Genomic DNA, 15,109 nt, shown 5'->3' with positions numbered 1-15,109 from the left:
GCCTGTTTCAAGCCATAAAGAGCCTTGTACAATTTGTAGACCTTATCTTCCTTGCCATTAATCACAAACCCTTCAGGTTGATCAACATACACTTCTTCCTGCAATATTCCATTTAAGAAAGCAGACTTAACATCTAATTGAAATAGCTTCCAGCTTTTTGTGCAGCAAGAGCAATCAGAGTTCTGATTGTATCCAGTCTAGCAACTGGAGCAAATGTTTCATTATAGTCAACACCTGGTTTCTGCACATACCCTTTAGCAACCAGCCTTGCCTTGTTCTTTTGTACAGAGCCGTCTAAATTCAACTTGGTTTTGAACACCCATTTCACACCAATAACCTGCTTATCACTTGGTCTGTCTACAAGCTCCCAAGTTTCATTTTTCTCAATCATGGACAGCTCTTCTTCCATTGCTTTTATCCAAGCTTTATCCTGTGCAGCCTCTTCATATTTTTCAGGTTCCACAATGCAGAGATTGCATTGTGCTAGAATGTCATTTATGTTTCTCCACTTCAATGGAGTATGATCATAGGGCTGAGAGATATCTGCATGCTCATGAATGACATTCTCTTGTTCTTCAGCATGAGAGAAAATGCAAGGACTAGAAGGACTTCTCTCAACTTCAATCAACTCATGTGAAGTCACTTCAATTCCATTTACAGGTTGATTTGGAATATAAGTCACAGCAACAGAATTTTCTGAAGTTTCCTTCCAGTTCCAGGACTTGGTTTCATCAAAAATCACATCCCTTGACAAAATCAGCTTCTTAGTGCTTGGATCAAATACTCTGTACCCTTTCTCACAGGTTGCATACCCCACAAACACACCTTTGACAGACTTTGCATCAAGCTTTTGTCTTCTTTCAGTTGGTACATGCACATAACAGAGTGATCCAAACACCTTTAAGTGACCAATTCCTGGTTTTCTCCCACTATAGGCTTCAAAAGGAGTTATGTTATGAAGAACTTTTGTAGGTGATCTGTTTAGAATATAAACAGCTGTATGTACAGCTTCTGCCCACAGAAAGTATGGCATGCTTTTATCATGAAGCATTGCCTTAGCCATCTCTACAACTGTTCTATTCTTTCTCTCCACTACTCCATTTTGCTGTGGAGTATAAGCAATGGATAACTGTCTTTGTATGCCTTCAGATTCCAATAACTTGCTGAATTCAGTTGAGAGAAATTCTCCCCCTCTGTCACTCCTTAGGCATTTCACTTTGAATTCACATTGTAACTCCACCATTGCTTTGAACTTTCTGAAACAGATTAGTGCCTCAGATTTATGTCTTAGGAAATAAACCCATGACATTCTTGTGTGATCATCAATAAGCAACATGAAGTATTTATTCCCAGCAATTGATTCATTTTGCATGGGACCACACAAATCTGTGTGTACCAATTCTAGAGGATTCTTAGCTCTCCAAGCTTGTCCTTTTGGAAACCAATCTCTGTGTTGTTTTCCCATTTGACAGCCTGCACACACACCATTAACATCTTCAAGGTGTGGAAGACCATGCACCATTTCGTTTTCTCTAAGCTGCTTGAGGCTTCTAAGATTTAGGTGTCCTAGTCTCTTGTGCCAAATCCAGGTACATTCAGTCACACTAGCCTTCAATGCAATTTGATCAGTTTGCATTAAAGACAGAGGGTAGCACCTATTATTTTTCATTTTAACCTTGATAATCAGACAATCAAGTGAAGGACCATCAAAGATACAACACTCTCTTCCACCAAATAGCAAATAATATCCATGTTCATCCATCTGTCCCACACTCAACAGATTTTCTTTCAAACCAGGTAGAAACATGACTTCCTTGATGCATTTTCTGCCAGAATTTGTATCAATCATAAGTGAACCTATTCCAGCAACATCTACCAGATTTCCAGTGGGCATTTGTACTTTTCCAGTGACATTTGTCCTTACATCAATAAGAAGCTCAGCATTTCCAGTCATGTGGTTGCTACAACCACTATCAATGTACCAGTTCCCATTCACCTTGACCTCAGTAATTGCATTAGCATAGAACAGATTACTGTCACTTCGCTTGATTAGCATAGTTTGCCTTCTGAACAACCTTGCCTGCTGTGCATTCTCTAGCCCAATGCCCAAACCTATCACAGTTATGACATTTGGATTGCCCCTTGTATCGACATTCTCCAAAGTGAAACTTAGAGCACACCTTGCACTGTGGCTTGACTGCATCTTGTTTCATGGATCCTGCAGAAGTTGAATTCTGTGCAGGATTAGCAAATGACCTTTGTTGGGACTGAGGCTTTGAATCCCACTTCTTGCCTTTTCCATTCCAGTTTTTCTTAGATTCACTTGACTGAGAATTACCCCGCTGTTGCTGACCTTTTGGATTTATAGAAAAAGAGCCAAAGCCTTATCGATAGCATCAGCAGTGTGCATATCAAAGCGTTGTTCCTGGCTCTTAAGAATTGCCAAAACCTCCTGCAAATCAACCTTGTCTATACACTTCGTATTCTCAATCACAAGACAGATGGGATCATAAGGTTTGCTAAGACTTATTAAAACCTTTTGCACAAGCCTTTCATTAGATAATACCTCACCAAACGTCTTCATTTGGTTAATCAGTTCATTCAACCGTGTAAGATACCCAGATAACGTTTCATCATCACGCATTCTAGTATACTCGAATTCACGTCGAAGATTTTGGAGTTTAACTGATCGTACCTGATCACCACCGTGATATTCACCATATAGCAGATCCCATGCCATCTTCGCTGTATCAGCATTGGCAATTCGAGGGAATATTTGATCCGAGACTGCGTTACGATAATACCCGAGCTTTCGCATCTCGCATATATTCTGCCACAGCTTTCTCATCGTCTTCCTCTTCTGCGCTTCCTTCAGCCGTCTTCTTCTTTGAATCAGAGATAGTAACCCCATTTTCAACTAATTTCCATAACCCATGAGATTTAAAGATTGTCACCATCTTGATTCTCCAGAACTCGTAGTTCTCACCGGAGAAGATCGGAGTTCTCACCTCAGAACTTCCAGATCCAGCCATCTCTTAGCTTAGATGATACGAATCTCAAATCGAAATCGAAATCGGAATCGATGGGGTTCAGCGATTTCACCTGAACAGAACGAGCTTGAGTGCGGCTCGATTGCAGCAACGTCGCACAGTCTACGCCAGATTTCAGATCGAACCTGGCTCTGAGGCCATGTTAGAGTTTGAGTGTTTAGCTGGGTTTATATTGAAGATTAGATTAGAGGAAGAAACTGAGAGAATAGAGAAAGATTCAAAACTGCAGAAAAAATGCTCTGCTCACTCTCAAAGTCTGAGAGTGAGTGTATATTCGAGTATATCCAAAAACACGCACTGAAGGCATGAGTACATAACCGTTAGCCTTAGCTGGATGCACACAACCAACAATACAATCTCAGCCTTACACTTGTCATAATCTAAGACTAAGTAAATACACAATTTAAAACAAGGCTTATTTACTTTAACTTTACTTAGCTCACAGCTTATACACTAATAGTTGTTAGCTTGATGCCTCATTATCTTTCACTTGTCTTCACTTCACTCCCTTTTTACTATAATTTTGGCCAACTGATGTGTTTTTCCTTTGAAGCCATTCTTTCTAGATTCAGTATAACACTCTTGGTGTGATTAGGGCTGATACATAGTACATCAGATGTATAGAAGAGAGTGGTGAGAGTGTTACCACTCTCTCTCTCTCTCTCTCTCTCTCTCTCTCTCTCTTTGTGGACAATGGATGCTATGATAATTGTTGACTTGTTGAGAGTGATCTAATTGTATTGTTCTGATTTACTCTTGCAATTGTTAGTTGTTGTGAGTTGGCTTTATGTTAGAAATATGCAGAAAACTCAAGACCCACCAGCTTAGTTCTGCCTTGGCTTTATGTCTCTTCCATATTAAGAACAGAAACAATTCCGTTCTACTCTTATTATCACAAGTGCTTTCCTGCATTAGGCCAATGCCAGTAAAAAATCCGATGATTCATATGACGTTTAAGGGCAGGTAAGGACAAATTAATATCAAATGATTGTTGAGTAAAATTAAAAATAATTTTTTGTTTTTATTTTATATTATTATTTTTTTGGTCAAAGGTTTTTATTTTATTAATTTTTCTTCATCTTTCATGCTCTGTTTACATGTTTTCTTATCTCTTCAACCCCCCAAACCACAAAAGAACAAGAACAAGAAGAAGAAGAAGAAAATCTGAAATTTCGACCTAGGCGGTGCTTAGGCGCTCTGGCGGTAGGCGGGAGAACACCCTGCGAGTTCACCCTAAACATTAGGGGTAGGCACCAGGAGTTAGGCGGCGCTGGGCGCCCGCCTAGGCCGTCTGGGCTGGGTAGGGTGGCTGCTTCTCTATTCTTCTCGACTCAACCAGTGGCGGCAACGACTTCTTCTCTACTCATCAGAGGTATCTTTGAATTTTTATTCTTTTCTTCGTAGCTGCTGTTGGGCTCACCTTATTTCAAGGGTGCGCAAGAGGAGATGATGGAGGCAGAGAAATGAAGGCTGAGAGATGGGAGGTGATGGAGGCGGAGAGATGAGAGATAATTGAGGGTAGGGTTCATCCAAAAAAAGGTGAAGATAGGGTTAGTGAAACGTTGTGTTTCACCTATGGGCTTTGGTATCTAATAAGTATTGGTCGGATTTATTGTTGGCTTGGCTTAGCATAGATTGATACACGGAGGCGTTATTCACCTAACAAGTCAGAAAGGCTGCTCATTTTATTATATTATTGTGCAGGGTTGGCGGCTAAATCTATGCAACAAACTAACAAAGGTCTGAGTCAAGCATCACTTTTCGTTATACAAGTAAACGACCCACTAATCACTCACGGGGAATTCTAATATGGTTGTGTGCTTTCATTATTATATTAAATTGCACCATTTAGTGTTGAGATGGTGGATCTCTTGTTTGTCAAGTTTCCATCGATAGTCCTTGCACTGCGTGTTTGACATCAAGTTCTAGGAACTACAGCAACTAGCGCGTAAGGGTTCCTTGACTTGGATTTTGTCTGTTTGGCATGGCATTGAAGCTACTGTTGGATTTTGGAGGCTGTTAACGTTTTTAACTTGTTTGATAGGGTTTTTATAGTTATGTTGTTAGTCTCGACAATGACTCTGTTTTGAAGTGGTGTTAGTTTCTTTTACATATATTTTTCTCTTCTGAAACCTTCTATGTGATTCAGTCCTTTGAGGAAAAATACAGATTGCATTTAACTTAGAAGATCAAAGTAGAACGTTGTTTGGTCTTGGTTTGGCTTTCAAACTCATTCTACGTACGAAGTTGTGAATTAAGTTAACTAACCTTGTTTGCTTCACCAGAAACAAACTTTGTAACTTATTTGATTGGAACCATGCCTTTCTTTAAACTGAAACTCCTTGTGCCAGTAGGATGACCTGGATTTATCTTTGTATGGCAGAGGGGTGTCGTCATGCAGAAAAAGGAAATGAAGGTGAATTTTGCCCGGTTCCATTCTCAAAAGAAGATATTATGATGAGATGTGTTAACGCAGAAAAATGATTCGGTACTTTCCCCCGCAACTTAGTGATGTTGGACCTTCGGTATACTATGGGTCTCGGTAGGGCGTTCAATCTGCAAGATAACAAACGCTCGTAAGACTGGGCACCGGTGTGGTACCGGCCGAAGGCTCTCCAATGCTTAAGTAAGTGCACGGATTTAGTAATGTTGAACTACAGATCAATAGGCAGTATGCCGTAAGTTCTGATTGATTACCCCCTTGTTGGGATAGTTGTCCTCTTTTGTAGGCCTTGGGAGGTGTGCAAGTTGTTTAGAATTTCGATGTGGAACTGTGGACTCCAATTATGGGACTGCCACGTGCCCCTGGGGGTGGAGTTGCCCTAATCGTACAATCGGTAGGAATGGAACTATAGCTAGGTGTCGAAGGCTTCCATAGCTCCAATTTGGTCCACGTGTTCGATGCTTATTGGCTGTTCATTTTGGTATAAACAGGAGTCCCCCAAGTTCTCTTTCGAGAGTTCTCGGAAGGGGACTTGAAATTGTCTTCGGCAGGAAATGTTGTCCTACCATTCGATAATCCAGCTGGTGGAGGGGCTCAATTTTGGCCCTTCCATTCATGTTCATTCGTGAGGTTGACGTCGGGGAAGTCGAAGGTCGCGTCGAGTTGATGTGTGAAGAGACGTCTGGCGCCGTCTTGATGCCTCGCGTGCCGTCAGCCCCCATAGGATGAGCAACACGTGGCGAGTAATCATGATGCACGGCGCACGCGCCGCTTGGTTTTTCGAGGTGTACGCACTATAAATAAGGGTGACCTCGGAGAGGAATTCACTTTGCATTTTGTGAGAAGCGAGAGCTCTGTTGAGACGATTTCCGAGAGCTTCCGGCATTCAAGCGATTTCCGACATCGCTAACGGTAACCCGGAGATTTCGGCATTGCGAACGGCAAGAAAAGCGATTTTCGTTAAGGCGATCGGCATAATAGTTCGTGGTCCTCGTCTAGAGCTTGATTTAAGGTACCGTTTGGCACTCTCAATTTGCTCTCTTCCTTAACTATTTTTGCGTCCTTCCTTGGTTCGAACTAGAGTGACCATAGGGTTCCGTTCGGTAGTCTAGTCGCCATAGGTAGTGATGTAAGGATCGGTAGGCTAGTATCAGGCATGAGCCTTAGTTTCCTTATTTTTGTAGATGTCCGATGGCGAGTCATTTTCGGCGTGAACTGATCGCTTGGTGGGAGTCTTGGATGGTCTCTTTGACTCGACAACGAGGCGGAGGCCTCGATGCCGGGACGGAGCGACACCAATGTTGAGATACTCGGTGAAGGCCCCAGCTCGTTCCTTCACATGGCGGGGTTGATGACCGCACGGTACCGTTGTCTATTGTCTATAGCGATGGTCGCCACGTTGGTCTAGCCATGCCTAGGGAGATGAGCACTGGTCGCCGATGAGACCTCCACTTCCGCCGTGGAGAGTCAACCGCCGAACCATCTTCTCGGCCAAGGGTATCGGTAGTCTTTCCCAATCCTATGGTGCTTGATGGGAGTTCCAAAGGAGCACCTATTGGCGTGAGACTATCTGGAGCCCAACAGGATTACCGGCGGGAGATCGCTAAATATCGCGTAGAGTATTTCATACCAAATTAGGTAGGGATGAGGATCCCAACGACAACTGAATCTCTAAGCAAGCCGAAGGATGGCGAAGTCGTCTTTTCACGCACGTATCGCAAGGAGTGAGGTCTCCGTTGCACTGCCGTTCGGAGAATCTTGGTACAGATAGGCTATGCTCCCGGCCAATTCAACCCCAACTTCTAAGTGGTGTTAATGGGAGTGGTCACGGCCTTGGTATGGCTGGTGAGGGTGCGCCTTAGTAAGAACAGTTCTTCCACCATGCAGCGTCACGAAGTCCAAGTCTGCCGACCACTGGGTTGGGTTCAGCTAATCGCTTGAAGGCTACCGCGCGGACATTTTGTTAGTACGTGCCAACATCCCAAAAGACGTGGAGGAAACGGCGGGTGCTTTTGTCCGGTGATTGGGAATCGCCATCGGGACATCCCGTCCGTTTCACATTCCTACCACCTTCCAAATAATCGGTAGGCCATCATACAGTTCGGTAGGTCTTCTAGTGTGTAGGAGCCTATTTGGAGTTTTAATTCCGTTTCCTTTTTGTGCAGGCAAGTTGAAGCAATCGAGCACCACGCAAGCGGAGATCCGGCAGATCGACAAGGTAAAACTAAAGGTCCCTGTCGTGGAGAGAGTGTATCCAAAGTTCCTATTCACCGCAAATCTCATCAAGGCTCAACTTGTCAACCCTGCCGAGAGTAAGTGTACTTGTCCATTATGACTCAACTTATTACCATAATGAGAATTCTCACCGATCTTGATTTTGTAGTGACGGAAGAGAGGAGGGATGCCGAAGCGAAGAGGATGAACAAGTCCTCTAAGCGGCGCCTTATGCTTGGGCTCTAAGGAAGAAAAGAAGAGCCGGCGGAAGCGGTACCGGCGTCCTCGGGAGGAGTCGACCAAGACTGCGGACCATCGCCGAGCGTCTTCGTCAACTCAACTCGGCTCGCCAGGCGGAGCGGTAGCGGCCGGTCCGCCTCCTAGCCGAGATGTACCTGCCGAGGGAACCTCCTCCAAAGCAGCCGGCAAGCGCCCAATCACGCCGATATGGATGTCGGTCCGATACCGATCCGCCTAAAGCGCAGCCGGCGTGCTAAGCTGCTCGGCTGTCTTTGCTACCGAAGACGACTTAGGCGCCGAACTGTCACTTTGGCTTGTCCATCGAAGACGGTCCAATTTGTGAACCACATGATCCTCGGTTCGCAAATGGAGTTGTCCGAGATTGAGGACCTGCCAAGAAGCTCCTTTGGGAGGAGGTGGCGTGCCTTCCGTCTTCAAGCTTCGATAAGCGCAAACCATTCTCGCTTATTTTTCCGCTTGCTTCCGTCCTTGTCGAACATTTTCCTTTGTTTCCCAGTGCTTCAATGGACATGTGGTGTGCGTCAGCGAGCCATCAATGCCGCCAAAAGGCGAAGATGGCTTATGAAGACAGAGGGCTAGGGTTGCCGAGGTTGGCAAGGCTATCCGTGCTCATGCGAATTTGGCGAAGGGCGTGCAGGCGCCTAACGGCAGGTCAAGGTTTATGAAGCCAAGTTTGCGAGATGTCGGCATCCACGAGTCGGGCGGCTAACGGCAAAGAAGGCTCGAGGCGGTCCAGTGGCTTTTGAGGAGTCGGAGGAGCCAAGACTTCGAGATCGAGGCTGCTATCCGTAAGGTTACCCAATCCGAGGTTACCGCCACTCGACCGAGTTCTCTACCCTTGCCGACAAGGAGATGGGCTCGAAATGGTGGACCTGGCCCACCGCTTGAAGCGTACAACCACGCGTGGAACTTGAATTTTATTGCCGATCCTCCTCCCTTCTTGAAGGAATCACGGAAGGGATGATAGAAGACTACGAAGGGGAGGACGCTCAAGAGCCCGATGCCGAGGAGGCCACTGCCGATGCCGTGGAGGTTGCCGATTTTGAGGAGGCCGCCGCTTGACAGAAAGTTTCGTACATTCTGCAATGAGCTCTTCTCCAAAAGCTTCTTCTCATTTTCAACTAAAGCTAGTTGAGCTCTAAGGGATGATAGTAGAGTACGAAGGGGAGGATGCTCCAGAAGAACCCGTTGCCCCTGGTGCCGAGGAGGAGACTGCCGCTTGAGCCTTATTTAAGTTTTATTTCATGTAATTGCTATCGGGCAATATTTTCTGAACACCTTGATGCTGAGGGAATCTTTTAATATAAGCGGTTCTAATTTTCTAAATTGATTGTTAAGTAGTTTCACTTTCGGCATGTTTCTGCTTTAACTTGTCCTGGGAACTTTTTAAATGCTGAGGGCTAGATAAAAGTTCATCAGCCGTAGGCCAATAACAAGGTAACTTCCAAAGTTGAAAACTAATCATTGTAAATGCCGAAGGCAAAGTGATTGATTTAACTGCCGAAGGCTAGTATAAGTTCAAATTTTGTGTGAACCTTGAATCGGTAAGCAACTTAGGGCTTAACACTTTATCGCCGAGGGCCAGTAATGTAATAACTCAACTCTAAAGTGAACCTTTAAAGTGCCGAGGGCTCCATAAGGTGATCTTCCAATCGTTAACAGGCTTAGTAAAAGACACAAGTTAACCTTTGATCGGTAGGAAAGAATACCGTGGTACCTTATTTGCCGAAGGCTAAATAAAAGGATTTAAAAATGTAGTATACTGCGACCGATGGCCTCTACCGCATCTTTTAAATTAACACACCGAAGGTTGTGAATATATGGCCGAAGGCCTTTTCATTAATGATTGCCAAAGGCAAAGATACATTTGGAGTTCATTTTACAATTGAAAACTTATCATAGGCTAGGGAACTCGATACTGCCGAAAGTTGTGAGTAAGAATAAGCCGTAGGCTAGGTGACTTCATTTAAAATAATATTTTAAATGCTCTACGTTCCAAGGATGACCGAGGGTCTTTCCGTTGGAGTCTCTGAGCCGATAAGTCCCCGATCGCTGGATGCCGATGATCTCGTAAGGTCCTTCCCAGGAAGGTCCGAGGGTTCCTTCCGTGGGATTCTTAGTTGCTAGAGAGACTTTTCGCATGACCCATCTCCGACTCGGAAGAGCGGATCTGACCTTGGAGTCGAAAAGTACCGAGAGACGCGCTGCTTGTAAGCTTCATTCCGAAGGTTAGCTTGCGCGGCGTTCTTCGATCAGTCGAGGCTTAAGGCGAGTGGCTCCTCATTCGCCTTTGGGGTGAAAGTTTCCGTTCAGTAGGAAGGTTCTCCGATTTTTTCGGATTGGCCTCGATGCCTCTTTGGTAGATCATGAATTTGAGAAATTTCCAAGATACACCGAAGGAGCACTTCGTTGGGTTCAACCGTATTCGGTAGTCCTTGAGTATACCAAACATAAGGGCTAAGTTTTCCAAATGCCCCTCTGCCGTTCGACTTTTCACCAACATGTCGTCGACATACACCTCCATAATGCCGATGTGTTCAGCAAAAATCCGCTGACGAGTCGTTGATACGTTGCTCCCGCATTTTCTAGCCAAAAGGCATGACATTGTAACAGACAACCCTCCGGTGATGAATGTCGATGCTCGCCATCGGCAAGGTCCATGAAAATCTGGTTGTACCTGAATAGGCGCCCATGAAGCCGAGTAGCTTGTGTCCAGCGGTTGCGCTAACGAGCCGGGTCGATCCTGGCAATGGAAGTCGTCTTTCGGACAGACAGCCTTATTCAGTCGGTATAGTCTTGACACATTCGACATCCCCATTGGCCTTCCGACCATGATCGAGTTGGCAAGCGAGGTACGTAGCCTCCTTGATAAAGCCAATGGCTTTAAGCTTGTCAACTTTGCACGCATAGCCTCGCATGCTTGGCATCATACGACGGCGCTCGCTAACCGGTTTATAGACGGGGAGATGCCGAGCTTGTGGCTAATGACGCGTCGTGATATGGCGAAGACCTCGCGTGATGCCGCAAGAAGTCAATGAAGCGCCTCCGTAAGTCGGGATCTAGGTGGTGCCGATCTTCACACATCGGTCGAGATATTCCTTATTCGTGGTTACCGCTTTGATTTCGAGGCAGGCTGCGCACGGTGTTGGCGTTTCCTCTCTTGGGTCGTTTATAGGCCCATTATCGCTCGGTAGTCCTCGCACTGCTGACATGGCCTCCATTGGTGATTTGCAAGCTATCGATTTCAGAGCGATAGCACGTCCGCATGCGCTGAATCGTCTCCTTGGATAACGCCGATGTTGCGGGTAGGGAATTTCATCAACAACATGTGAAGGGACAAGTGGGCTTTGACTCGTGAGTGTCGCCCATCCTACGATGACGTTGTATGCGCGTTAGGCGGTCGGCGATGAGGAATTGGTCGTAGGTCATCGTTATTCGGGGGCAACGCCAAGGCGGCGGGCAACCGACATCGCTGATTGCCGGACCGGATCCCAAAAAAATTGAGTAGAGGCATTATCGCCAATTGACCATCTTGTCGGTAATTCCCAATCCTCCAAGGCATCGGTAAAATCACATTTACCAAACTTCAAGTGTCGATCAAGATGCCGACCTACATCGTAATTGGTGATTTCGCCCCAATGATCATTGGGTCATCGTGGGGTAAATGATCCCTTCCTCCTCTTCTTCGCAAAATGTGATGGGCTCCCAACCCACCTTCGGAACCTTGTGGTGCCGATCGGTTTCTATGCCAAAGACTTGAGGGTGGTGAGCGGCACGCACATATTGCTTCATCGATCGGTTAGAGTGTCCCACAGAGTGGGGCCTCCGCTGATGGTGCTGTTCATGTTGATTTGCCGATTCGCGTTTGGGGCTAGTGCCTGCAGTGGTCTAGCAATGTATTGATCCAGCTTTCCCTCCCGAATCAGGCGTTCAACAATCTTCCTCGGTGATGCAGCCTTCGTGTTGTGGTTGTTCTTTGGTGATATCGGCAGAATTTGCGTATCCCGATTGTCCTGGCGATTGGGCTTCGGATTGGTTTCGGATTTGGCCATGCTCGTTCATCGGGATGACCTCATAAGTAGTATTCAACAGTGAAGACTTACTGAGCGATCGTGATTAGGTAGCGGCGCTCGTGATTGTTGCGACCGTATTTACCACGCCTTCTTTGAGCTTCCTTGCCGATTATCACGGTCGTCCTTCGCTTATGACCTGCCGAAGAGTCGTCTCGCCAGATAGCTCTTCGTTGTCAATTCCTCCTGCCGTGAAGGCTTGGGCTTGGAGTTGAAATATTCAGCCTTGGCGTGGATGCCGCCGCTTCATTAGCTCGTCATATGTGCGCCATTGCTCACGGCACGAGATATCAAAGTGAGAGGACCGAAGGCCACTCTTGAAGGCGCCATAAGCGCCGATCATCCGCTTCGGATACCTTGAGTATTCATGGTGGCGCGCAGCGTATTCCGTAGGGGTTCATCTTCTCTCTACCGAACCATGTGCACGGATCATCGGCAGAGTGCACGATCCTTCCGGATCATGAAGTGATTGAGAAAATCGCTTGACTCGTCAACGAGTCTACCTTCTGGTTCAAGACAGTAGAATCCAGAGCGGCCCGTAAGGGAGGATGGGAACAAGAGCATTGCCCTCATCGCTGAGGCCCTTACATCCGATCGCCGATTAGAAAGAGTGAAGGTGCGTCAAAGGGTCTTCCACGCCGGTATAAACAAGATGAGCAATGGCTGTACCTCCTGTCCTGTCTGGACTTCTTGATGCGCTCGGTAAATGGTCCCTGAAGTTTCCCCATCGAGTTCTTGGGACGGGTTGGCGTCTTTCATCTTCTGGATTCTCTGGAAGAGCAGACGGATAAGCGGGTCTCGGCAGGACCTCCTCGAAATGTAGTCTTGGAAGTTCTCCTCGGACTTGGTGGTCTTGCCTTGAATACTCCGTGGGAGTTTTCAACAAGAGCTTGATTCGGTGCCCTTGGAGGGCATACTCATCGTCGATTCTACTTCGACTCCAACCCTCGGACCTTTCTAAGGGATGACTTGTTTCCAGGACCCCATCCGTGAGTCCCGCAGCGAGCATTGATCCCGATTGGGGACCTCGCCATTCGGCATCCTTGTCGTTGATCCGATGGCGACAATCGGTGTAGACCTTCTTCGCGTGAGGCTGGTCCGTGGAGCCGGGACTACTAGCTCTTTGGAAGGCGCAGCGCTGCCGTTGCCCCTTCTTCCGTTTCTTTTGCCGACCGGGTGCAAACTCGGGAAGATTCCGTACTCGAATATTCTGCGTTCCGCCGATTAAGCGGCATTTACCGGGTTTCTTTTAGTTTGGACGAGAGGAGATTGTTATGTTCTTGGAGCTTGGCCATTTCCTTCCGAAGGGAAATCATTTGAGCGAAGCTCGCCGACCATAGTCTGGATCAGGAGGATTACCAAGGGAGTACTAGGGTGCAGCGGGCTTGCTCGCTTGGTATTCCGCACGGTAGTCCATCCTCCGATAAGAACGTTGGTCCTGAAGTGGTTCCCATGTGTTTTTTTAGGAATTGTAGGTCGATTCTTATCGTTTCCCACAGACGACGCCTTAAGCGTTGACGCAGAAAAATGATTCGGCACTTTCCCGCTCAACTTAGTGATGTTGGGCCTTCGGTATGCTATGAGTCTCGGTAGGGTGTTCAATCTGCAAGATAACAAACGCTCGGTAAGACCTGGGGCACCGGTGTGGTACCGACCGAAGGCTCTCCGATGCTTAAGTAAGTACGGATTTAGTAAGGTTGAACTACAAATCAATAGGCGGTATGCCGTAAGTTCTGATTGATTATCCCCTTGTTGGGATAGTTGTCCTCTTTTATAGGCCTTGGGAGGTGTGCAAGTTGTTTAGAATTTCGATGTGGGACTGTGGACTCTAATTGTGGGACTCCACGTGCCCTTGAGGGTGGAGTTGCCCTAATCGTGCGATCGGTAGGAACAGAACTGTAGCTAGGTGCCGAAGGCTTCCATAGCTCCAATTTGGTCCACGTGTCCGATGCTTATTGGCTGTTCATTTTGGTATAAACAAGATGCTTTTTTTTTCACTGAGAATTTATGTATCATCAGGTATTGGGATTATAATTTTTCATCGCAGCCATTCTGGTGGCCATTCTTCCCTCCTACTTCTCTTCTTTCCTAAGCTTTATGTGCAAGCGCAAGCAAGCATATGTGTGATTTAGTTTTCTTAACAATCTTGCTTGCTGTTTTTTGCATTTACTTTTTTTGGAAGTGTTTTTGTTACGTATTTGTATAGAACAAGAGAGGTTTACTGTAGGCACGTTGAACTGAAGAGAAGTTTGCTACGGTGGTGGTTCTTGCAAAAAAAAAAAACATTGTTCTTTTTGGCTTTGTCTTCATGTGGTCTTGTCAAGGTAGTTAGGCAAGAAGCCAATTGCGTTTTAGAAATTCAGCTTCTCAATGTGGGGACTTTAAGTTAAGAGAGTCAAGACAAATAGATTGGCTTAGCAGTCGTTGTAATTGTGGAGTTTTAGCTTAGTATTCTCCGTAATAACGTCTTTTAACTAATCTTGTTACCAATTATATCGTGACAACATAATTTTGGTTTTAGTAGTGTCCTCTCTCTCTCTCTCTCTCTTTGTTTTTGGTGAAGATCATTCTGTTACTTAATTTGAGTGGAAGACCCCACTGGTCATTTTAGGAGAACATAGAAAATGGAGTATAACTTCGGCTTTTTCACAAGAAGAATCATGCTGTTGAGTAGAAGGCCCTCTTGTCTCTTCGGGACATTTCTAATGGTTTTTATAAATAAATTTTACTGTTTTTTTGGGGCTTAAAAATGAGAAAAGAAAAAACACAGAGAAATACAAGGTCATGCTTTCGTAGCAGCAAGGTCGTACCAGAATTCTGATTAGTAGCAATAACCTTGTAGTTTTCTGAGCTCGTGAACAAGCAGCTTCTGTTTATTCTGAGAATCAATGTTATGATATGATATTTGTGTTCGAGACGCCAAATGTTATGTTGCTTTGTACAATGAAATTGAATATTTTTGTGTCTCTGTACTTTGAGATCAGTAAGTGCACCTCTCACAAATAATTCTCTGAATTAAGGTAAATACTTTGAACCTATTTAAAAATTCAACTCAAGGTTGGAATATACTA

At 45.6% G+C, this 15,109-nt stretch overlaps 1 protein-coding gene across 1 annotated transcript; it reads right to left on the bottom strand.

The window, feature by feature from the left end:
• Nucleotides 1-2,362: 2,362 nt before the first annotated feature.
• LOC148916747 (uncharacterized) lies at nt 2,363-3,032 on the bottom strand. Its single transcript, XM_089052273.1, has 2 exons — nt 2,805-3,032; nt 2,363-2,695 (listed from the first exon to the last, which is right to left on the bottom strand). Exons 1-2 carry the CDS (start codon nt 3,030-3,032, stop codon nt 2,363-2,365), a joined length of 561 nt encoding a protein of 186 aa, XP_088908399.1.
• Nucleotides 3,033-15,109: the final 12,077 nt, after the last annotated feature.

Source organism: Prunus mume, linkage group LG5 (assembly GCF_029339155.1).
Source record: "Prunus mume cultivar Tortuosa linkage group LG5, ASM2933915v1, whole genome shotgun sequence".
In the NCBI taxonomy this organism is placed as follows: Eukaryota; Viridiplantae; Streptophyta; class Magnoliopsida; order Rosales; family Rosaceae; genus Prunus; species Prunus mume.
This window is presented reverse-complemented; position numbering and strand designations above follow the sequence as displayed.